Here is a 23,762-nt window from a genome sequence, read left to right as displayed (position 1 = left end):
CTAAATTCAGCGAGAATCAGCTCAGGAAGCTCCGCCAAATGCACCCTTCCAATCGAGCGGTACATGAGCAGTGCGTGTTTGTTTAATTTTTTTTCCTGTAGTCCGATTCTACAATGCACGCAGACTCCTATTCGGATACAAAACAACACCATGATGATCTATCACGAAGTCCTAATCGGAAGTAAGTCCGAATCGGAGTGGATGCCCCTTGCTTCTGGTTGCATGCATTATAAATGCTACAGGTCCATAACCATGTCGACAGCTGCACAGCAAATTAAAATACCGGCGCGGACTCCTACTTGTTGCGATCGATATGACACCACACACGCCGCCGGCGAAACGGTGGCAGTTGGCCGCCTCGGTTGCAGCAGCCATTCCAGAGGACATACTCGTGAGCGAGGTGCTCGCGCGCCTCCCCGTGAGGTCGCTCCTCCGCTTCAGGTCCGTGTGCCGGTCGTGGCGCGCGGCCATCGACGGCGACCCGCGCTTGGTGCGCCACCACCTCGAACTCTCCCGCGGGCAGGCGCCACCGTCCGTGCTCGACGTGCCCTGCGAGCCCCGCCTGGAGGACCACTGGGGCGAGGCCCGCTCCAAGGAGATGGAGTTCCGCCGGATCCGCCACGGCGCCGCCGTGGACGCCGAGCTGATGCTCGCCGCGGCCTCGCCCGCGAACCGCTTCACGGCCGTGATCGACCCCGTGCACTGCGACGGCATGGTCCTCGTCCCCACCGCCTCCGGGGAGCTCTTCGTCTGCAACCCGGCCACCAGGGAGCTCGTCGCGCTGCCGCCAGGCAGCCGCAGCGTGATGAGAGGGGCGGTGGCGTTTGGCTTCGACCCATCTAGCAACACGTACAAGGCGGCCAGGATCTTCTACCGCGGGGTCGAGCTCGTCGAGGCCGACGATGACGAGGGCGGCGAAGGAGTCGAGGAGTACGACGTCGGGCACGAGGTGCTCACGCTCGGCGCCGACTCATCGTGGGAGCCGACCGACGACCCGCCGTACTACGTCGCCCCGATCAGGCCGATCTGCACGCGGGGCGCCTTCTACTGGACCGCCGCTGTCGGCCGCGCGGACGACCCGCGGCCGACGGAGCTGCTGCGGTTCTGCCTCCGCGACAAGACGTTCGCGGTGGTCCCGAACCCTCCCTGCTTCTTCCAGTCGGTGGGGGGCCTGGGCCTCATCGGCAACCGCGACACCCTCACGGAGCTCGGCGGGAGGCTGTGCTGCGCCCACGCCCGCACCGCGACGGGCGTCGACATCTGGCTGGCCGACGACGACGGGCCGCGGCTGGAGTGGTCCATGGCGCACCGGATCGAGCTGCTCCGGCCCGTCGCGCACTCGGTGCTCCCGCTCGCCGCCGACGGGGACGAGCTGCTCCTGTCCGTCGACAGGCGCGTGCTCTACAAGTACAGCGCGGCGAGCAAAGCTGTGGAGGAAGTGCTGGACATGCAGCGGGTACCGGATCTGTACGGAGGAAGGCCTCCGCTCCCTCTCCGTCTCGTGCATCATGCTGTGCCCTACGTGGAGAGCCTTGTGTCGATTACTAGGCATAACTATTAGTTCTCGAAACCGGCCTGTTCTTGAGGCTTTTGGTTCTTGAATCTGGGCGACGAATAAATGGACTTGATCTGGTGGCGATTCTGGCCGTGGTTTTCTCTGCGTTGCATCGCGTGGAGCCAGTGGCCGAGCTAACAGTCAATCGAAAGGGGACCAATTGCTACAGTATACCATGCTGAGGACTCACCCTCTGACGATGATTCGCGTCGATTGAGTCAACCGCGAAGTAAGGCTGACTCCAACGGAGCAGCCATCCGGGCAGGCAAAGCAAAAATGGCTCCCACGCGGGTACTGTAGCGCTCGGATGGGTGTTCCAACGGGCCAGCCATTTGAGCCAGCCAAAATAGCGGCAGGAGGGAGAAGCAGCAAAACTAGATGGTACTGTGGCCGCTAGCGATCGGTGTTGGGCCCACTCCTACCAACGGCAACACGGTGGCTTCCTTCTCCCCGTCCCGCTCCCCCTCCGTCTCTATCGGTTTCGCCTCCGCTACCCTGCCCCCGCCGCCCGAAGCCCGCCGCCGCCGCGTCCCCTCCCGAGGCGGAGCTCCTCCTCCTCCGCCGCCGCGCCCGCACCCCACCCCCTCCCCCCCCCCCCGCCCTGCCGCCTTGCCGCCGCGCCCCCACCCCCGCCTTCCACCTGCTAGCGCGGCACTTTTCCTTTCCGTGGCGCGAACCAGCCTGGGCCAACGTCTCCAGCTATTTTAGCTGCTCCGTTGGAAACAGCAGGTCCATTGATGGCAATGTAAAATTGACGGGGCAGGCAAACTCCGGGATGGATGGCCCAAATGGCTGCCACCCATTGGAGTCAGCCTAAGCAGAGGATCCAGCCCAGGCATCGGCGTCAACGTCGTCTCGTCCGCTAGACGCGACTCACTTGAATAGGGTTGATGTTTTTCTATTGTTTTCACCATTTGTGCCTCATGGGCTTTCTTGTAGGCCTGAATTATTTGTCAACAAGCCACGAACTACATTTGGGCTAGCAGTTTGCACTTTGCAGTTCTGATTTTTTTACCAGATAGGGGGGGGGGGGTGGCATGTCCCTCTATGGCCCCAACAACGCTCCACCAGTGCTCAGCGCAGATGAGCAGGAGGAAGAAGACTAAGAGACAAGTGAGCGCCATTTTTATAGCATATCAATGGTCGGCTTTCCTAGACTGAATCGAGGGAAGTGACGATTTCCGAAGAAAACTGAGGTTATGGTTCAAGCATATAGTGCTTTTGCACTGTGTTGTACTCGAATAATCGCCGATATCCGCTTCAGTACGTGGAATGTTGACAGCTTAAATAATTGAGACAGTAAAATCTTTAACTTAGTATAATAAAATTTTGATTTTCAACCTTCAACTGTAAAACCGGACAACGAAGACCATCCAACTATAGAAACCAGACAAATTTAGCCCTTTAGGTGGTTTCAAAGGTAATTTTTCATTTTATAAAAATTAAAAATATTCAAGTTTAACTAAAAAATTATAAGTAATTTGTTTTAAATAAAAATACGAATCATGTGCCAACATTTTTCTAAAAATGTAACCTATCTATTGGCACTCTACTTGTCAGTTATTCGAATCCAATTTTTTTATATTTCTAGTATTTGGTTGTTTGCAGTTATGCCTATTATTTTTAGTAAATAAGATGCAAATAGAGTAACAACAAAGTTGTATCAGTATTTCTTTTAGTCCAACAAGTTTCAAACGTAGCAACCCGATACATCAAGTTGCAGAATACGGTGGCCTATGATTCAAGATGGTCCACTAACAAAATCAAGTTGCACGGAGGATGAGCATGATGTCTCTTAAGTGATATTTTTATGGGGAAAACTTCCTATTGTGCGACTTCATTCTTTATCAACTCCCACTACTACAGAAAATATTAGTTGGGGCGGGTCAAATGGCATTTGTAGGGGTGGGTTGATGGTGAGCTCCTATCTTCCATAGCTAAAAAATGCATTTGCAGGTTAGAACATCACATACCTAAAAATGCATTGCATTTCTAGGAGTGGACCAGGTCATCACCCACTTTGTAACATACATGCCAGCATATTCATGTATTCCAATACCTCATGAGAATTTGAAAGGAAATAATTAAAATGTTTGTATACTCTGCACTCTGTGTTTTCTTACTCACCTAAGAATTTCTAAAATTTAATAATACCTAAACATTATTAGGGTTTAGGGTACATGAGAGTATATACATATATTTCAATACCTCATGCAAATTTGGAAGTTAAAATTCAAATGTTTGTATACTTTGCACTTTAGATTTCTCAACCACCTTAGAGTTCCTAAAATTTAATAGTACCCAAATATTCTCAGGAAATTATGAAATTTGGCTAGGAACCAAATACATCCATATAACATCCGCCAATAAGTTTCATCTACAAAATCAGTTTGAGGTAACTTTCGCTTCAGTTGGTGTTCTTTTCATAGCACATGTTTATGGTCAACTCTCTTATCTCTAGAAAGATTAAAGAAGATCAATAGCTAACTTTAATTTTTTCTTGAAAACTTAATGGAACCTTGATTTAGTATGATTGTTAATGAAAATAATTTACATTTGAAGAAATTTTATATATTTTTATAATAAATGCATTCAAACATATTTATTGGAATTACTTCCCATTTGAACTATATGTGTTGTAAAAATGATTTTTTAATTACAAACAAATATATACTAGAGTAAACTCATACATTTCAACACCAAATGAAAATCTTTAAGGAAATATTCAAACTGTTGTACACTTTACGTTGTAGTTTTTTGAATCACTTTATAGTTTCTAAAATTTAATAATACCCAAATTTTCTAAGAAATATGAAATAAATCTATATGGAGACGATGATACATCCTTATGACATTCCAAGAAAAGTTCCATCAAAAGAACCTAATTGAGGTTATAGTTACTTCCTTTGGTGTTCATTTCATATTACATGTTTATAGTCAACTCACTCTTCTTAGTAGTAAAATTTAAGGTGATCAATAATTAACTTTATATTTTCTCCCAAAAACTTCAATTAAACTTGATCTCCTATGTTTGTTAATAAAAATAATTAATTGAAAATTTTATGTAACAACGTACCATTTGATAATCTAATTGTATTTCTGCTCAAGCAGTGAAGTATTTGTTAAATGGGTAAAAAATCCGGGTCTGGGATGTTTTTTTCCTGCACTCACACGGCCTGCAATGTCTCCTCCTAGCCACCCCGTCTCCAATTGGATGGCTTGTATTGCTCAAGTGGAATAAGGGGCTGTTTGGATGCCTGCCTAAGACGCCACGCCACGCCACACATTTCGCGTCACAGGTGCGGCGGCCAAATCGGCCGCAGCACCTTAGACGCGGTGTGGCGCCTAAGACAGGCATGCAAACAACCCTTAAAACCGCGTCCCCTTCCCCCCTCCCCCCCCCAACAAACAATCAACTCCCCGTGCTTCTCCATTCCCAACTACAGCAGCGGCTGCTGCCGCGTGCAAGAAAAAAGATGGGGACACACATTACACTATTTCATTCAGCAGGAGGCACCTTGTGGCCATCGGTCTCCAATCGGATCCCCCCTCCCCTAAGAAAAAAGAAAAGAAGAAAAAACTATCAACTCCTCCTGCTTCTGCACAAAAAGAGATAGAGGTACTCATTGTAACGCTAGTTCATCCGGTGGTATGTTCATACCGCCATTTTAACTTGCTATATGTGTCAAATTTAAATTGGCCCAAATTGCTCAGAGTGCCAGCGTGGCAAGAGGAGGTAGCCATGTAGACATGCATCCTTAAGTTAAAGCAACATTTTTAAATATACCTCCATTTTACTTGGTTATAGCCTTTTCAATTGGCTTCAAAGTTAGATGTGTGATTCTTCTCATCCGGGCAATTATTATTTAAGAAATGACAATAACAAATATAAGAGATTGTCAGGGTGTAATTTGTGAGATTAGAAGGACTGACTTGTTCGGTTGATCCGATGAAATACCCTGTATACTTTACAACACGCCCCCTTGGTAATGACGAACTCCATAACGGCTCCAAAAAAGAATTCGACGCTTCCATATATAAAGCAACAATGCCCCTGATATTCTACACCGTCAGCACCCTTGGAAACAGAAAATTTTGACATGGCTCCCCGGAGAAAGAAGTCGGCAGGAGGACCATCGCCAAGAAAACCTTGCCTCGACCTAAGGATGGCTCGGCTCGTCGAGTCCCACCCGTTTTCCACAACAGCGCAATACCGTGCGCGGCCCGTGTTCATCGGGTCGGCTGCCCCTACGCCATGGCGCTCGCAGCCGCCAGCGTCTCAGGCGCAGCAGCATCCGGTGCCGACCCCTCCTCCTGGCACGCCGACCGATCCCGCGCGCCCGGAGGCTGCTCCATCGACTTCCGCCTCGGCGCGGCTCTCGGCGGCCACTACCGCCAAGAACGGCTCCCCGCGGCACGCTCCGCCTCCGGCCACCGGCGCTGCAGGCAAGGGTGGCTCGCAGCGGCTTCAGGCGCCCACTACCTCCAAGAATGCCTCGCGTCGGGGCGCGCGGGACGCTACGGACACCGGCGCCGCTGCCAAGGGCGGCTCGCGCACGCAGCGGTGCCTTGCGGCCATCCGCATCAAGAACTGCACGCCGCGGCTCGCCAAGGCCCCTCCGAGCACCAGTGCTACCTCCAAGGGTGGCTCACCGGTCAGCCCCGCCAAGTACGGCTCGCCGCGGCGTGCAAGAGCCGCTCCCACTACAAGCACTGCCGCGGCCAAGACGTGGCGCCCGGTTGCCGCTCCGCCGCCCCCAGCAGGAGCAGCGCGCTCCCTCCCGGCTGCTCCTTCCGCGATGTTCCCCAGCAGCATCGCTAAGTCTGTGGCCCCAGCGGCGGCGCTCCAGTCTTCGGCGGCGGAAGACACGCGAATCTTTCGTGCTGCCTTGCGATGGGAGATTCTCCCCCCTGGCACTCGCTCGGAGCCCGTGCCGCCGGGCTGGGAGCCACCACCCCCTGGCACTCGATGGGTGATCCCGACGGTCAGCCCGGAGCCGAAGATTCTGGGAGATTGAAGGATTCGGTACCAAGAACTAGATGGTAAAGAATGCAGAGCACATTGGTTCTTAGATTAGTTATGCGTTCTCTTCGATTGTTCTTTGGGTCTGGTTGTCGCTGGAAATGCTGAATCACGGGAATGCAAAGGTTTTGGTTCCTGAATATTTTTTCCTGTCCTTGCAGAGTTTGGAAATTGGTGTATTTAATTGTGATCTTCTTAAGAACATAGAAATTCATGATTAGTATTCATATAAATGGAAAGATTATTCGTGTTCATCTTTGGTAATAAGCAGGCCCAATTGGCTCAATGAAAAATGAAACTGAACTATAGCATTTGGAGTAGGGACAAAGTACTTGCTGGTAGTGCAGTGTAGTAAAAGTCTTGCATAGTAAGTGCGAACTGATGATTCAGATATGTTCTTTAAAAAACAATGTTTCTAATTCACATATGTCTTGCCTTGCCATCTTAGGATCTTTTAGCGTTACCCCTGCTCATTATGTGGAACTGGAAACATGTTACATGACATGAACTATGAATTAATATTCTTGCAGTTTGAGATGAAAGATTTTTTGTTACATGATTTTTTTAAAAAATAAAAGTTCTGTCTATTTGAATTGTCATGTATCAGTTAGCAACATGTTCTCCTGCTCCTCTAAATCAACCACAAATTTAATTTCTCATGTGTAGTGGACATTGATAAATTGTTCTATTCTGTCGCTATTAATGTCAAGTCACTGTAGCTACGGTAGAGTGCAATTGTTTCTGCTGTTCATCGTTGTTTGGGTCCTGCTCTGAATTTCTCCCTTCTCATTTGTGGAAGCAATGCACGGTCACTAAAAGGAATGTGTTACAACCAGAGCAATCATATTTCTTAAATTACTGTGTGTTCTTAATCTGTGGTAGTAGCTGCTTAATCCATCTACAGCACAAAAGCATGATATAAAGATCATTTTTTTAAACAAAACAAACACCTATTCAGGTAAATCTTGATTTTAGGAGATGCCGTACGCAGAACCACTTGAATTCTTATGTCTGAAAACCTGAGTACATCGTATCCTCATTTGCAAAAGTAAAATCTGTAAAACAACCAAATTCAGACTTCAGTTATGGAATATGTATTATTCTGTAATGAGTGTAGAGATTTCGATATGTGTTCCTGAATTGTTGGTGAGGAATCCAATCTCCAGGATTATCTTCTCTGGCTATTGAAGTGTACTTGCATCTTTCATTCGGACTACTGCTACAGAGATCAGCATAGCAGCCCCTGGACTTCATATTAGCCTCTTCTGATCTGAATGTTCGAATCTTGAAGCTTCGTTTCCATTTCTGTAAAAACTATTGCTAAGCTTGTTCATTATATTGTTTTTCAGTACCTAGGGTCGGATTAGCCATCGTACTGTGGGAGTGGCACTCGCTTATAAGATGAAAGCCAAGCCTTTTGTCAAATATTCTTGATTGCAGAGGTCTGCCCTGAATTGACCCAGACGGTGCTGCACATCTGCCATTGGCTGCACTCGCAACAGCTGCCGAAGGTACACTAAGCATGGGGTTCACATAAGTGTTCTCATGATAAGCTTTGAAATACGACTATTGCTCAGAACCAGACAATAAAAGAGTGATAGAGAACAATAGACACAAAGCCACTGGATAATACTCTTAAACAGAATCACCCTTTGTACAATGGGTAGGTACCTATTTATAGGGAGATGAAGGGACTCTTTAAATGACCGATATACCCTTACCTACCTTCTATATTTTACGAATATGGTATACAAAATGGTTACGTAGGAAAACATATTTAACTTGATCTTTTCTTCTAGAATCACGCTGATCACACATTCCTCTTCGTAACTGACCATCCTTAAGTTTTATCAGAAAGATTGTCCTTTAATTTTCTTCAATCCGGCGGAGCTCCAACACATCTCTTGTCTGCTTAGAAACTTGATATCTGAATCTTCGGTTGCTCGCCAAATCCTTCCACGTAGAAACCATATAAACAAACTCTGCTTAGGCAATGAGTTTAGATATACAGAACTCCAGGCCAGCACCTCCAAGGAGAACACGACGTTGAAAACGCCATCGTCGCCCATCCGACAAGCCGGAGTTAGATTTTCACCCTGAAAACTGCTGATCCTTGCAGAAAACATAACAACAGAGCCTCAAAGGAAAAAAACAACGCTTAGACAATGCTGCCAGAATTGGCCCGACGCATACATCAGGTAGAGCTTTCGCCCGAAACTCCAGCAAGAAAACATCATCACCACCGCGAGCAATCAGCCCATAAGACGGCCACTGAAGTCCCACCGGCCGATCTGAGTCGGGGAGTGGAGCAGGCTGTTGGCCTCTCCTATGGCCACTACGCAAGGGAGCCAGGGGAGGCAATGGTGGCCGCCAGCACTGCTCTACGCGACCGGCGGCGGCGTGCTCCCCTTTAAGGCGGCGGCGGCCATGCTCGACGCCGTGGAGAGGACGGGCCCGAAGGGTGCAGATCCGAGGCGGGAGCACGCAAGTGAAAGGGAGGCACCTGCCGCATATTGACGCCCCCTAGCTCCGGCCAGGGAGCCGAGCACCCGCTCGGGGGCAGGCGACCAACACGCACCCCCAAGCCAGCCAGGAAACCAAGCGCCTGCGCCTGGCGGTGACGATGCCCGCAGCTCCGACAGGGAGCAGAGCGCCCGCGTGGGGGAGCGGCGACTGAGGGCCCGCGCCAGCGGCACCGCACCCAGCACCGGCCAGGGAGACCGACCCAAGTATTTCATAGCTTGACATATAAGTGACATTTACAATTCCGAGTTTATGATTTACATATGGTATACCTAATTTCAACCATAAGACTCTCAACAATATTTAGCATACATAACATTATTAGAAGATAATGAACATAACGAATAGCTAGAACAAATAGCACAAGCTGGTGAGATCAAACCATGTCAAGAAGGTCGGACTTGAATGATCGACCCAACCTAAACTGGAGCCTCAGGACAGGCCATCTACCAAGCAGCATGGTCAAAATGGGCAGTAAAACAGGAAGACAGCAGATCGCAATAGCCAATGGTAGCAGACGTGGGGCCAAAACTGTGTATAAACCAGTTGCGAATGCCGTGCTGGTTGCCATGTATGCAAACCACATAATCTTGTTTGTCATAGATCTGTAGTAAAGCAAGAACTCAAAATCCTCCCACCTTGCTATGACGCATATGAAGGCAACAGAAAGTGAGGAGCACATTGCCAAGGTGTCAGAGATCAAGAATGCTTGAAATGCAAACTTTTTTGCCATGATAGGAAGCCCCTGGCTTCCAGCGGCATCACTTCTGTACCATCCAGACAATGTTAAAGCTGCTGTAAAGGTGATTGACGCCATGAGGATTGCCACTATAGAAGTGTTTCTTGTGTATGTTTCCGTCAAAGATTTGACAATCTTCCTTGACTCATCAGTTATTTTATCCTTTATTTCCTTATGAAGATTATAAATATTTGTGGCTCTTTTGGGGTCAGCATTCAGCAACATCATGGACACTTCATTCTGCATGGATTCAAAGAAATGTAATGGTGCATGCAAAAAGGTAACTTACACCACAATATTAGCTACTCCTTTATGCTGACAATAAGGCAATTCACAACGTACTCGAGTTGAAAATGTGGAAGGTACTTCATTTTTTTCTATTTTAGTTTGCCTTTTGCTTGAAAATTCAAGAGCAAAATTCCACTCGCTGTATCATTTGAAGTACCTGTACACACTCTGGTAACAAATACTTCCTCCATTTCATTCTAAATTGTAGGCCGTTTTGGCAAATCAAGATATATAAATTTTGCAATGTATATAGACACAATGCATAGCAGAATCTATGTATCTAATAAATTTGCTAAAATAATCTATAATTTGGAATGGAGGAATACATATCATTTCAACTTACATTTGTCGACAATCAAGGTGGTGGATGTTTGAGCCATTCATTTTGATCCTATTAATAATTTATTTAATTAGAGTATTGTCCATAAAAGTTTTTAACAGTGGCAGGGTCTAATGACTCCCGGACGACCAACAACCGGGTCATCTTGGGAAGGCTAGGTCTAAGGGCAGCCCCAATGGGCCGCGCATCAGCTGGTAGCAAACTATCCATAGCATTAAATAGGAGTGCAGGCCACCAAGAATTTTGGATAAAATGGCACTGTAGTCAATGAATAATGAGAGGAAAATTAGATGGAGCTGTCTCTTGCAAGACGTACTCCAGTCTCTAGCATTAAGATCAGTGCACAAGAAACCCATTAGGTTAGGTCTTGAAATTTTCAATATTATTGTTGACTCACTCATCTATTGAAGAGAAAAGGAGAATAAATAAATAAAATCTTTATTCTTTTATAATAGTCTAGACACTATGCATTTTTAAGTGCTGGGTCTGTACTGGTGTGTCTATGTTACATGATTTCTTTAGACCGTACACTGCCTTTGGTGTTGGGACTGCCCTAACCAGCCTAAAAAGCCAGGATTTGAGGCCACAGTTGGGCATAATGTTGAACTCTTGTCAGCATGGAGGTTGCCAGTAAGGCCAAATTGATATAGAGATGTACAGCCAGGAGATTACACTATTATAACCATGCCATCACCGCTGGTTCCAAACCCCCTTCATCGCCGGTTTCGGGGAGGGGGGGAGGGGGAGGGGTGGTGTTGAATTATAGTTGGCCGTGATAAGGTTCGGTTTTCACCGCCGGTTTGAGCCACGAACCGGCAGCGATGAACTTTTTAAAAACTCCGTAAATAATTATAATGACAGCAAAAAAATCTTAATACCCAAGCAACCATTGCATGATCACAATCTCAACATCCAACGTTCACGATTTTTACATTTATATGCAAAATGTGTATGACCGGTGATTCGAACCAACAAAATTATACGTCCCGCGACCCTTCTTACCACTATGCTACACAATCACTTATGACAAGTGATCAGGTATTATTCATTTATAATAAATTTTTAAAATTTGAAATTAAACTTTTAGATGCTAAGACAATCTTAAATAAAAATATTGTCAACTGCAAAGTTTTAGATCTTGTCAAGCACAACAACTTTGATGTTGATCTTTTTTCCATGTAAGATCATTTGATTGGTCTAAGAGCTTATATCAAATATTTACCTATATAAATAATTTTAAATGAAAATTTGTCAACTACGTCGAGGTCTATAATTTTGATATAAAGTTTATCTTCATCAATTTTGTATGAAAAAATTATAACTTTTTCATGCGAATGGGTAGGTTTTTCAGTTTAGAAAGGTGAGGGGTTTTACTATTGGCTTATCATCATCGGTTCGTATTATGAACCGGCGGTGAAAGTGACCATCACCGCTGGTTCGTATTAAAAACGGACGGTTCATACCTCAAATCAGTGGTGATATGGACTTTCACCGCCGGTACCAATAGCCACTATGGCCACTTACTCACGAACTAGCGGTAAAAGTCTATCACCGTTGGTTTGAGTTCAATTGGCGGTGATAAGGTGTTAGGGATGACCATATCTGCAGTAGTGTTAGATGGATGGTACTTATTTTGCTTTATTATAGAAATATTTAGGATGTTTATTTAATATATATTTGAGGCACCTACAATTAAAAGTTTACCTATTTTTATATTAATTAATAAATAGATAAATTTGACTTGTCCACATCGGGCTTTGGGCTGGGATATGAAAAGCTCAACCTTGAATAGCCGAAACTGAGCTCACCTAAAGATACTTTTGTATTTTCAATCAATAAACAATATTTCTTTATTTATTTTATACTTCTGTAGTGAAAAGTAGTTACCTAGAAAGAAGATGGAGTTTAATCTGTTGGCTCCCAGAAAATTAGAAAAAATAGCCCATAGATTTAACCTATTTAATTATTATTGGCTAATAAATACATAGTTCTTTTCAAATGTCATACTTCTCCATGTTTGACCACATTTATAGAAAAAAAACATAACAATGTCTACTTCTCTTATCATCACAAACATAAGTGCATCTAGGCTTGCCCTAAATAAATCTTGTTTAACTTTGATCAGTAATCAAATGAAAAAAGCTATATATGATTGACAAATTTGTTAGTGAATCTGTTGGTGTGGATTTTGTGATGTAATATATATGAAATGTTAGATAGCAGTGGTGAAATACTTAGGAGTATTAAACGACTTAGATTTTGGAACATAAGGAGTATTATATTTGAGGGCATGTTTGGATCCTCCTAACCTTTTTTATAAGCTGGAAGTTGCAATAGCTTGGTAAGCAACTAATAACTTTGTATAAGCTGGATATAGATCAGCTAGAACTTTTTTAATGGCTTTCTATACACTCCAGCTAATCCAAATAGGGTCTAAGAAACACCAGAATTGGTACTCGACCTAATCACATTGGCCTTACGATCATCCAGCTAATCCAAACAGGGTCTAATCTAATCCAAATAAGGTCTAAGAAACACCGGAATTGGTACTCGCCCTAATCACATTGCCCTTACGATTATTGCCACCCTATGTGGCACCATATCTACACCCTTCCTCGCGCCATATATGCCGTGGCCATGGTAGCCATCAGGCTCATCGCTCCCAGTGCTTAACCGCTGTCAATGTGGTGATATCAGAAATCATCTGTACGGCCAGTTAGAATATTATTTTTAGGGATTGATAGGCCACCGGCTGCTGCTTTTCGCAGTTAGAAATAGAGCACTTACAAAGGCGGGTCCTAACCGTGCCTAAAAATAGATTGTGGTCAATACTGCAGTGCGCCCCTAAGAATTTATTTTTAAGCGCCATCGAAATAGAATCTACGGGTGCGCTTGGTACCATCCACCTCTGTAAATTGGATTTGAGCAATAAAAATGAATTGATATATGTTCTGATCAGTGTGAGTTATTAATCACAAGAACAGAGGCAAGTTCTGAGCACTGCCATTGCATTGACATTTACAATGCCACAATCTTATTCAAATGAACGAATCAAGCAAATAAATCTGGCCATTTGTAATCTACTAGTGCACAACAAAACACATGCAATATTGAATTCTGTGGAAATTTGAAATAAATCCAACCTACCACTTTCAGTTCCTCTCTATGGATTTACATTTTTAGGAGTGGACGGTAGTGTCACCCGCTCTTATAAATCAAATTTTAGGACCCGACGGTGATGTCATCTGCTCCTAGAACTCGATCCATTTTTAGAAGCGGATTGAAACATATAAAAGTGATAATTTCTAGGGTGGTCGGTTTCGATCCACCCTCGGTATGATTTATAGGAGCTGGTAATGCCAATGTCCACTCCCTAAAAGTTTATCTCTAGGACCAGCCATGCTGCTACTTTCAAAGTTAGCTGGGGCGGAGGAACTCTTCATCCACCCCTTAAAAAAATCAGACGTTTTTACAAATTATTTTTTAGTAGTGGTGGTTCTTCCCTCATCCAAATTGCTAATCTGCTGTTGCTACTACCTGATTGATGCTTCAGCGGCTATTACTGCCTAGATTGGACTATATACATACATTTTATCCAAAATATTAAATTTTCACAAATAAATGCAAGTTAGTAAATTACCATTTACTAAAAAAATAACATGGGTGATGAGTATAAATGACCTACATGATAATGATAACAATTTTGGTATCACTAATAACATTAAAATATAATTGTTAATTGAAATTATTGATCGTCACATAAGTTTGCAATATATATATATATATATATATATATCAATAATGAGATATACAAGGGTTGAGTAATTTTAGAGCATCTTAAGGAGAACCATATATATATATATGTTTTCCAGAAGAGATCAGGATATCGTACCCACTGTAAGGACTTGGCGCTCTTGATGGCATCATCGAATAACCAGGTTGCCGGGGATCCTTTGTTGGTAAGCACTGTGACGTCTATGTCGGGGTGACGCAGCAAAGCCGCGAGCATCTTGGGCATGCACTTCCGGACTGAGTGATGAAGCGCAGTCATCCCATTCTGATCTCGCATGTTAACGAGTTTACGAAGTTGCTGCGAGGTCAGGACAAAATTGACAAACTCCATCTCATCACTCTGTACAGCCACGTGGAGACATGTCGAGCCATTTTGTTTTCCATACGGGGTATCTGGACAATGGTCAAGGATCTCTCGAGCGGCACTAACATAGCCGCGAAGTGCGGCAATGTTAAGGAGAGGAGTGCCGTCCGAGCAGACAAGGTAGCCTAAAGTCTGGTCGTGCTCCAACAATACTCTCAAGACATCCACATGGCCCCGAAGTACGGCGAGGTGCACTGGGGTCTCGTTGTGCACATCTTCTTCTCGGGCTAGCTGAGGACGTGCCTGAATAATTTTCTTGGCAATACCTAAAAGCATATATATATATATACACACACGCACACAGATAGATATATATATATTAGTCCCAGCTGTGATAGATAGATAGATAGATAGATAGATAAAGGAATAATTCAATATCTCGGCTTCCACGTCACAATGCAAATTAACATATACTCGTTCTGTTCCAAATTATTATTTATTTTTCCTTTTTTAGATACATAATTTTTGCTATATTTATATCTATATGCATAGTAAAATCTATAAAAGTCGAAACGACTAATAATTAGGGATGGAGGAAGTATATATTTCGTTGAGAGCATCAACAGAAATTAACAAGAACTCATGAAGGGGGCGGGCTGACGCTCACCGTACCTGAGTTGCCATTTCTTACGGCAGCATGAAGAGCATTGTTACCACCGGCTCCCCCATCGGCAGAGTCAGGAATTTCCAGTAGCCTGTCCAAGACGTCGTCTTGGTAATCTCTCATAGCGGCTATGAACATGGGCGACTCGCCATACTTGTTCGCAGCACGTGACAACGAAGGCGCTGCTGCTATCAAGCGCAGCGCGAGCTCCTTATTATGGCCGCTGCGGATGGCATGGTGCAGCGCATTGCATTCGTGCTTGTCCTGCTTCGTGAGTGCGTCGCTCAGTCCAGGGCCTTTATACAGCGGAAGAAAGAAGGATGCCAAAGAGATATGCCCGCTTGTCACAGCGACAAGCAGCGGTGTCTCCCCGTCGGCGTTGACGGCGGCGAGGAGGTGGAGGAAATGGCTGTCCACGTCCAGAACGGCCTGGCAGAACGCCTGGTGGCCATGGATGGAGGCGATGTGGAGGCAGGTGTTCCCCGCTGGAGTCCTTTCAGACAGCACGGCTGGGTCCATGCGTCTCATTGCTTCAACATCACCAGTGGTGGCTGCTTTCATCAGTTGAATTGTATCCATCCCTTGTCCGTCGGTAGTAGCTGCATTCAAATAGTGTTACTTAATTATTATTACTCCATTCCAAATTATAGATGGTTTTAACTTTTCTAGACGTATAATTTTTATTATTTATCTATACATACTATTTATAAAGATGCACGGTAAAACTATACATGTAGAAAAATCCAAAAAACCACCAATAATTTGGGAAGCAGTGAGTACTTGAATTAACAGAACAGTACTTGAATTAACAGAACAGTACAGAAACAGTATCCGCATTAAACTAAATGAAATTGCGAAATTCAGGCACAGTACCGTTTGCCAAACAAATTAAACCTATTGGTAATTAATTAAGATGCCATGCCATGGTGTCTCACCTGAATTGGCTTTTCTCACGCTCACGCTAGCATGCAGAGCGTTGTGGCCATATCCTCCCCTCTTATTAAAATACTTATTAGAGGTTTTTGCCAATTTCTCAAACACCTCTACACAATCATTCTTCACGGCGATAAACATCGGCGACTCGTTGTCTTTGTTTACAGCTTGCGATAATGCAGGCTCCGCTTCCATCAGTTCCAGCGCGAGCTTCGCGTGTCCGCCGCGGATGGCATGGTGCAGTGCGCTCCACCCATCCTTGTCTTGCTTCAACACTGCGCCGCTCAACTGGAGATAGCGGCACCACCGGAGCAAATAAGAAGCCAAAGAGTCATGGCCGTTTCGCACGGCGGCGAGCAGCGGCGTCTCCCCATCCTTGTTCACGGCGGCGAGGAGAGACCCGTTGATGGACAGAACAGTCTCACAGAACTGCCGGTGGCCTTCCATGGAGGCGATGTGGAGGCAGGTGTTCCCCTCTGGAGTGGTTTCTAGCAGAACGGCTGGGTCACGATGCGCCATGCCTTCCAGTTCGCTGGAGACACCAGATCTGGCTGCTTCCAGTATGTCCATTCCTGCTCCACCTGAACTGCTGGAGCTGGCTGTATCGGCTGCCATCTAGTACAAGAGTAAACCAGCACATTATACATCAATGTGTGTCTTACTGGTAACCTAAGAAGCAACCTAAATATAGGGGAAAACAGATATGAACAGCAATTGGTACCTCATAAAAAAACGCTGGGAGCAGCAGCAGCACGCAGACAATGGCAAAGGACTTACGAAAGCTTCAAGTCTACGCACCTCTTTGGTTCATTGTCCTGAATATAATCCCGATTAGGCCCAACAGATTGTTGACGGAGTCTGAGGTGATCAATTTGCCCCACTTGTCTACTTGTATAGCCGTGCTATGCCCAGCAAGTGGCACAATTGCTGCTGATCATCATTAAGAGCACATGACCCGAGTTGACCTGCTGCATAAAGCTAAGTTAAAAGCTGATGAGTCGGATCTCTCGTATTCTGAAAGGAAAGTAGTTGCGAGCTTGTAGCGTGGAACATTTACTGTTGTATATGATCTGAGTTTTCAAATTCTTCAGAGCTGTTAGTTGCATTCAGTTTGGTGTGTGAAATAGACATGCCATCGCAAATGTACGTACTAAATTCATGTGTACCTAAGAGGAGAATTCATATGCGAATACATATGCATCGTTTTCAAGTACGATGAGACGCTATTTATTCTTGGAAAGGAACCGTTAGATTATATATGGTAAGATACATAAGGATCAGGTTGTTATGTGTAACAACCCAAAACTCATCTCATCGCTAATTCCTTTTGGTTAAGCCAAATTAAAGATCACTAGCTCCCTGCTCAAGTCAAGCCAATCGTAAAAGCTCACCAAGCTTAAACCTGTTTTCCAGAATCTGACGGCTGAACCGCGTGTATGTTCTGCAGGTCTGACCCATATACTGTTCAACGTCGTCCATGTCAGCATCCCCTTCGACCTCTCGCGCCTGTCAGAATAGTATCAAAACCACAAGATACATTGATAAAAGTATGAACTTGGTGGTCCCACCTTAAAGATGTGAAAGACTACTAAGTACCTTTCCAAATGTTAGAACTAATCTTGATTTAGTTTCTGCATGTGCACGTTTGTTAAGTAGTATTTGCATGTAGTCAATAATATCGTGTAGAAGTGTAGAAATTTGCATTGCAGCAGTGAGTGGTGCCGAAAGAAATGTAACGGCGATGAGTGTGAAACGAGCCGTGTGATCTGCGAAGCGGCCGGAGGCTCCAACATCTGATGCATGCAGTATGACCTGCATGAGATGAGCACGGCAGGAGTGCATGCCCTGTTAGTTCGGGTCAAGGCCATGAGGAGATTTCGTGGCACGAGAATAGGATGGATAGGCTTGCATGTCATCTGCACGTTTGCATTAGTTTAGGAGAGTATGGCGCAGTCTACGCATGGATCAGACTAGCCGGTTGTTATCCTTTGCATGTACTTCAGTCTATTTATATGAATGAAAACGATGAGAGCTGTGAGGCTTGCGTCGAACAAAAAAAAGACTTCTTGTGCTGCTGTGTTTCTTGCGTGTGTGTAAGTGTGAGCCACCGGAAAGGCTAGTGTGTTTGTGATAAACACCTATAGAGGGAGTAATTCCAATAATTGGTATCAGAGCCAAGTTGATGAAGACGATGCCGCGTGAAGATTCGTCATCAAGCAGAAAAGCCATTGTGAGCGGTGGCTTCGGCAGCTCGACGGCGACGACGGGGAGGCTCCCGTTCCCGTTGCTGACAAGGACGAACTACGCAGCGTGGACTGTGAGGATGAAGTTCATTCTACGAACCAACGGCACATGGGGTGTCGTTGATCGTGGGAAGAAGCCAACAACCGAGGATGTCGATGAGGCCCAGGACCAGCTGGCCTTGTCGATCATCTCCCAGTCGATCGACGACGAGACGCTGCTGCGAGTCACAGAGAAGGAGACCGCCGCTGATGTGTGGGCGGCACTGCGCTCCATGCATGTGGGCGTCGAGCGTGTTCGGGAGGCAAGGATCCAATCCTTGAGGTTAGATTTTGATAATATTAAGATGAGTGATGCAGAGTGCATGGATGATTTCGCGGAAAAGTTCATGATGCTAGTTGGACGCATTCGTGAACTTAGAGATGCGATGGAAGAAAAGTACGTGGTGAAGAAGCTGCTGCGGGCTGTCTCCACCAAGTTCATCAATATTGCTTCATCGATGGTGCTGTTCAACGACATCAACAAGATGACCATGGAAGAGGCCATTGGGTCATTGAAGGCACATGAAGAGCTACTCAAGGGACGGGAGGTCCAAACAGAACAGCAGCTCCTGATGGTAAAAGGAGAAGACTCGGCGCGAGGTCGAGGTCGTGCACAAGGCAGCCGCGACGGAGGCAAAGACAAGAGCAAGGTAAAGTGCTACAACTGTCAAGATTATGGACATTATGCTTGGGAATGTCCTAAGAAAGGAAAGGAGGAGAAGGCGCTGCTCGCGCAAGGCTACGCTAGCGACGAACCTGCTCTTCTCTGAAGTTTGTGAAGGCCTAGGGAATCAAGATTAGGGGGAGATTGTTAGAACTAATCTTGATTTAGTTTCTGCATGTGCACGTTTGTTAAGTAGTACTTGCATGTAGTCAATAATGTCGTGCAGAAGTGTAGAAATTTGCATTGCAGCAGTGAGTGGTGCCGAAAGAAATGTAACGGCGATGCGTGTGAAACGAGCCGTGTGATCTGCGAAGCGGCCGGAGGCTCCAACATCTGATGCATGCAGTGTGACCTGCATGAGATGAGCACGGCAGGAGTGCATGCCGTGTTAGTTCGGGTCAAGGCCATGAGGAGATTTCATGGCACGAGAATAGGATGGATAGGCTTGCATGTCATCTGCACGTTTGCATTAGTTTAGGAGAGTATGGCGCAGTCTACGCATGGATCAGACTAGCCGGTTGTTATCCTTTGCATGTATTTCAGTCTATTTATATGAATGAAAACGATGAGAGCTGTGAGGCTTGCGTCGACCAAAAAAAGACTTATTGTGCTGCTGTGTTTCTTGCGTGTGTGTGAGTGTGAGCCACCGGAAAGGCTAGTGTGTTTGTGATAAACACCTAGAAAGGGAGTGATTCCAACACCAAACAATGACCATAATTAAATTATGGCTATCCGAATACATTTGGTTACTCTACGCAGAATTGTAAATAGTATACCTTTACCGGCACGATTTGCACATCCAAAGTCCTAACGCTGGATGGCCTAGCACATTTAATGTGAGAGGATGGGAGAGGCATGCCACATGCGGGCATCCCACCATCACCTGCCCCCTTTCCGTTGCTGCCCGTAAGCTTATGCCAGGGCACGTTCTTACCAATAGAATGATTAAGTGGCCGACCCGCATCTTAGCATGCCATTCCTTATGGTCCCACCCCAATACGTAGGGCGACATTCGGGGATGAAAGAAATGATAGATGCGCTGCAGAAGAAGTGGCTAATGTGTGTGAGAGTGTATTACGGGTATTGGGCCTTAGGGTATAAAAGACCTAACCCAGTCCATCTAAAATGATCAAACCCTACAAAGAAGAATAAAGGATAAGAACTCCAAGCTCACAAGGATATAATGCAAAGTTGTAAAACAAAGAAATATAGTATGGATCTCTGCCGCTCGGCAGTCTGCGGCTGCCCGACCCGCGTCCGCATCAACCGCAACAGTTTATGCGGTCACATGCGGCTGCCCGTGTTGGACCACGAGTGTTTCGCGGGCTTCGCAGCAGCACACGTGGTGCCGCTGCGGGCTGCGGCGCTGCGTCAGTAGCTTGCTAGTTGTTTGCAGCAGGTACATGCTTCTTGGCTGTTGATGGGTGCCAACTCAACACAAACGACGAGCTGTCCAATGATCCACTTCAAGCGCACTACCCAAGATGCTATTGGACCCAGGTGTCAGATTCATCTCTCGCAGCTCCTCCACTCGTATCTCTAGTTTTCTTCAAGTTTACCCTTCCACGGAGCTCGTGCCTCAGCGTCGCCATGGCCGTCCTCACGCTTCAGCACCTCGTCCAATTCCCGGTGACTCACCTCCGCACGCGCATCCCTGCATTTGCCTTTGCCTCCACCGACTGCCGCCCCTATCTTGCCCACCGCACCGGCAGTCAGCACCTCGGCGGCCGCGCTCGCGCTCCGTGCTCACCCGCGGCACCGGCCGTGCTCCACTCGCCCGATCCCTGGTCTAGTCAAACCAACTACCGTTATCCATCGATCGACCTCCACCAAGGTGTCCGCGCTGTAATGCCCTGCCTTCCGTGCGCCGGGCTACTGGTCCGGTGAAGGCACGTGGACAGGAGTTACATTCGTCCATGTTGCGGCCACGCAGGCAAGCAGTGGGTGACCCGCCGGGCGGAGGCCAGGAGATGGAGGCGGCGAAGAGATTCTTGAGACCAGGGGAGGATGTGCCCTGCCGCTCCACCTTACAGTGGGGCGCCTGCCGCTCCACCTTGCTGTGGGGTGTGGGAGCACAAGGATGTCGCAGGCCTGGTGCGGTGGTAACGAAGAACATGCCGTCGCAGTGCACCAACCAGCTATATGGTATATATCCACCATGTCTCGCCATCCGGTTGGCTGGACAGTGTCGACGGGCATCCCATGGCCACGTCCTATATATATAGCGTGACCGCGCCAAAAGGGAGGTGGAATGTGCGCCTCAAGCGTTCTACAAGTGCTGTCAGGGCAACCCCTCCAGTATTGGCAGCCCCTCTCGCAGCATTATGCATGGCCAACGACAAGAACCCAGCACGCTGCCGCCTGATTGAACACCAATCTAACCGGCATTGCTAGCGACGCGAATCTCCATGCGTGGCACTCAACTTTAGCTGCTTTCGCCACTACTGCTATGAATACAGGCTTCTTTATGGATACTTACTGGAAGGGCATAGTATTGTAATGTAGCCATGGCCATGTAACTCAAGTAAGCTTGATCGTCCCACGTTACCATTTTTACAAGGACGGTTTATTTGCATATGATGTGAAAAAATTAGTCTGAGACCAAAAATGTAATGCTGCCCCCAATGTTCATGTGTTAGTTTTCTCTCTTGATCAGTACTACTTGTGCAAGGAACTGTGAGGATTGATTCAGATCATAATCCCTTCTTATTAGTTAGCACATATTGCACTGCGAGGATGACTCCGAAAGGTGGCAAGCAATTTTTTTTAGAGTTTTAGGGCAAAGCCCCAGCCTTACTTAATAGAAAGACCAAAACAGTTTACAGCATCAGGTTTACTCCGATACAAAAACGCAAAAGCCTAACAGGTCAGGACGCCAAAAAAAAGGTGGCACTCGTCTCACACTAGCCCTATTACATCCCAACCAAAGAGGTGGGCTGGGCGCATCTTCTTCCATCTTGTTACCCTTCAATCAGGAGGCCACCAGAAGTGTTCAGCAGGGGTTCCAGGTGAGCAGCGACCTGCCCCTCCTCCCAGCAGCCCCCACTGCTTATCAGAAACACAAGGAGTTCCTCCCGCAGCTGTCCTGTCACATTGCCAATCTGCCAGGTTGTCTTACCAAGCAGTTCAGTCTTTCTAGCTTGAGCTCTAATTCTTGCTTCTTCCTTTGGGGGCAAAGTATCTTCCAGTTTTGGATCAGCACAGTCACTTTGTGCAGGAGACTGGGTACATCCTTCCAGAGCCCATTCTGAAAGCAAATGAAGTTTCTTAACTTCCAAAGCCCCCACACAGGGCTGCAACAATAAAGATATTATTGACAGCAAATCTACTATTACTGATCCACATTCTAGCAATAGATTCAAAATCTAAACCAGATTTTGTTTATCTAAGGTGGCAAGCAATACGTGGCGGCCTCAACTACTTGGTCATCTCCCGTAGCACGGCGCCGGTACTTCATTCGAAACGAGCGCCATGCACAAATAAACAAACTGGTAATCTGCAGGTAATTGGCAGCCGTGACCACGTTCTTGATCTCTTGATTTTCATCGGGTTCAACACAGCTGAGCAAGGTAATTAAACGCCTGCAAGTAGTAGTAATAAGCGACCATACACGACCATGCATATTGCGTGGAATCAAAGAAGAGGGAGATAGAAGCAGCATCTCAATGAAAATGCAGCTTAGGCACTGATCCAGCAATGCTGGAAGTAGCACTTTCAGAGTGAGAATTACAGAAGATCAAGAACCTGGAATATAACAGGTGCCAACCGTGCTGGAAGCAGCTTCATCTCCCACGCGCACTTCCCTTCCAACTGCAAACAGTACCTCTCACGAGCAATTTATTTTTGGGCTAAGAAGAGTACATCTGTGATTCCCCTGGAAGATGTGATCTTGAGGAATCTTCAACTCTTATTCTTAATCTTTGTCTCCAAATAATATTCGCACGCACATTCCTCTTCCCGTGAGGATGAGATGCACTTCTTTTTATGTTTTAATAGAAAAGGCACTAATTAAAGGAACTTGGTAAGATCACAAATATGCTTAAAGATATCCCATTATTCCCCTCGGAGATGAGAAGCACTAGCAATTTATTTAAGACACATCAAGCACTAGTCAAACTAACTAGGATAAGCTAAGGTCGCCTTATCCCAGCAGACCTTCATTTCCCAACATATTTTTGTACCATATATAGCTGTCCATAGCTAGCCTGTTAACATGTTATTGCCTGTACTTGTTATTGTGTTTGTGATATTCTTAAGGATCTGCCCGCGCCGGTACCATATGTTTGTGATATTGTGTTATTTTTGACTTTCCAGTTGCATCCAACAACCCTAGCTCGTAAGTGTTTCCTTGACTTTGAATATTTTTATATTGGAAGTGAACAGAATTAAGTTCCATAATGGCAGCATACTGATGATTGAGCTTAGTTAAGATCTAGAGGAATCTTGACCTCTGTTATTTATCTCGAAACGATAATGTTGCAATAAATTCAATTCCCCTGGATAATGATCACTACCGGAAACGCGGTCTTTGCCGAGTGTCCGAGGCTTTGCCGAGTGCTAAATATCGGGCACTCGGCAAAGAGACTCTTTGCCGAGTGCTATACTCGGCAAAGAAAAACACACGGTGAACGCATCCTTTGCCGAGCGCCAGGCCC

At 46.1% G+C, this 23,762-nt stretch overlaps 4 protein-coding genes across 4 annotated transcripts; 2 read left to right on the top strand and 2 right to left on the bottom strand.

The window, feature by feature from the left end:
- The first annotated feature begins 313 nt into the window (after positions 1-313).
- Positions 314-1,561, top strand: LOC112900605 (F-box protein At3g07870-like). The gene has a single exon (XM_025969450.1). It carries the CDS (start codon positions 314-316, stop codon positions 1,559-1,561), a length of 1,248 nt encoding a protein of 415 aa, XP_025825235.1.
- A 7,840-nt stretch (positions 1,562-9,401) lies between these two features.
- LOC112901469 (ankyrin repeat-containing protein NPR4-like) lies at positions 9,402-16,253 on the bottom strand. Its single transcript, XM_025970395.1, has 4 exons — positions 16,164-16,253; positions 15,237-15,827; positions 14,361-14,890; positions 9,402-10,080 (listed from the first exon to the last, which is right to left on the bottom strand). The coding sequence occupies exons 2-4, from the start codon at positions 15,805-15,807 to the stop codon at positions 9,478-9,480; spliced, it is 1,704 nt and encodes a 567-aa protein (XP_025826180.1). The 5' UTR covers positions 15,808-15,827; positions 16,164-16,253; the 3' UTR covers positions 9,402-9,477.
- Positions 16,065-16,680, bottom strand: LOC112900604 (ankyrin repeat-containing protein At5g02620-like). The gene is made up of 2 exons (XM_025969449.1): positions 16,164-16,680; positions 16,065-16,069 (listed from the first exon to the last, which is right to left on the bottom strand). The coding sequence occupies exons 1-2, from the start codon at positions 16,678-16,680 to the stop codon at positions 16,065-16,067; spliced, it is 522 nt and encodes a 173-aa protein (XP_025825234.1).
- A 1,672-nt stretch (positions 16,681-18,352) lies between these two features.
- Positions 18,353-19,213, top strand: LOC112900603. The gene has a single exon (XM_025969448.1). It carries the CDS (start codon positions 18,353-18,355, stop codon positions 19,211-19,213), a length of 861 nt encoding a protein of 286 aa, XP_025825233.1.
- Positions 19,214-23,762: the final 4,549 nt, after the last annotated feature.

The sequence above is a fragment of the Panicum hallii genome, chromosome 7, assembly GCF_002211085.1.
Source record: "Panicum hallii strain FIL2 chromosome 7, PHallii_v3.1, whole genome shotgun sequence".
NCBI classification, from domain to species: domain Eukaryota; kingdom Viridiplantae; phylum Streptophyta; class Magnoliopsida; order Poales; family Poaceae; genus Panicum; species Panicum hallii.
This window is presented reverse-complemented; position numbering and strand designations above follow the sequence as displayed.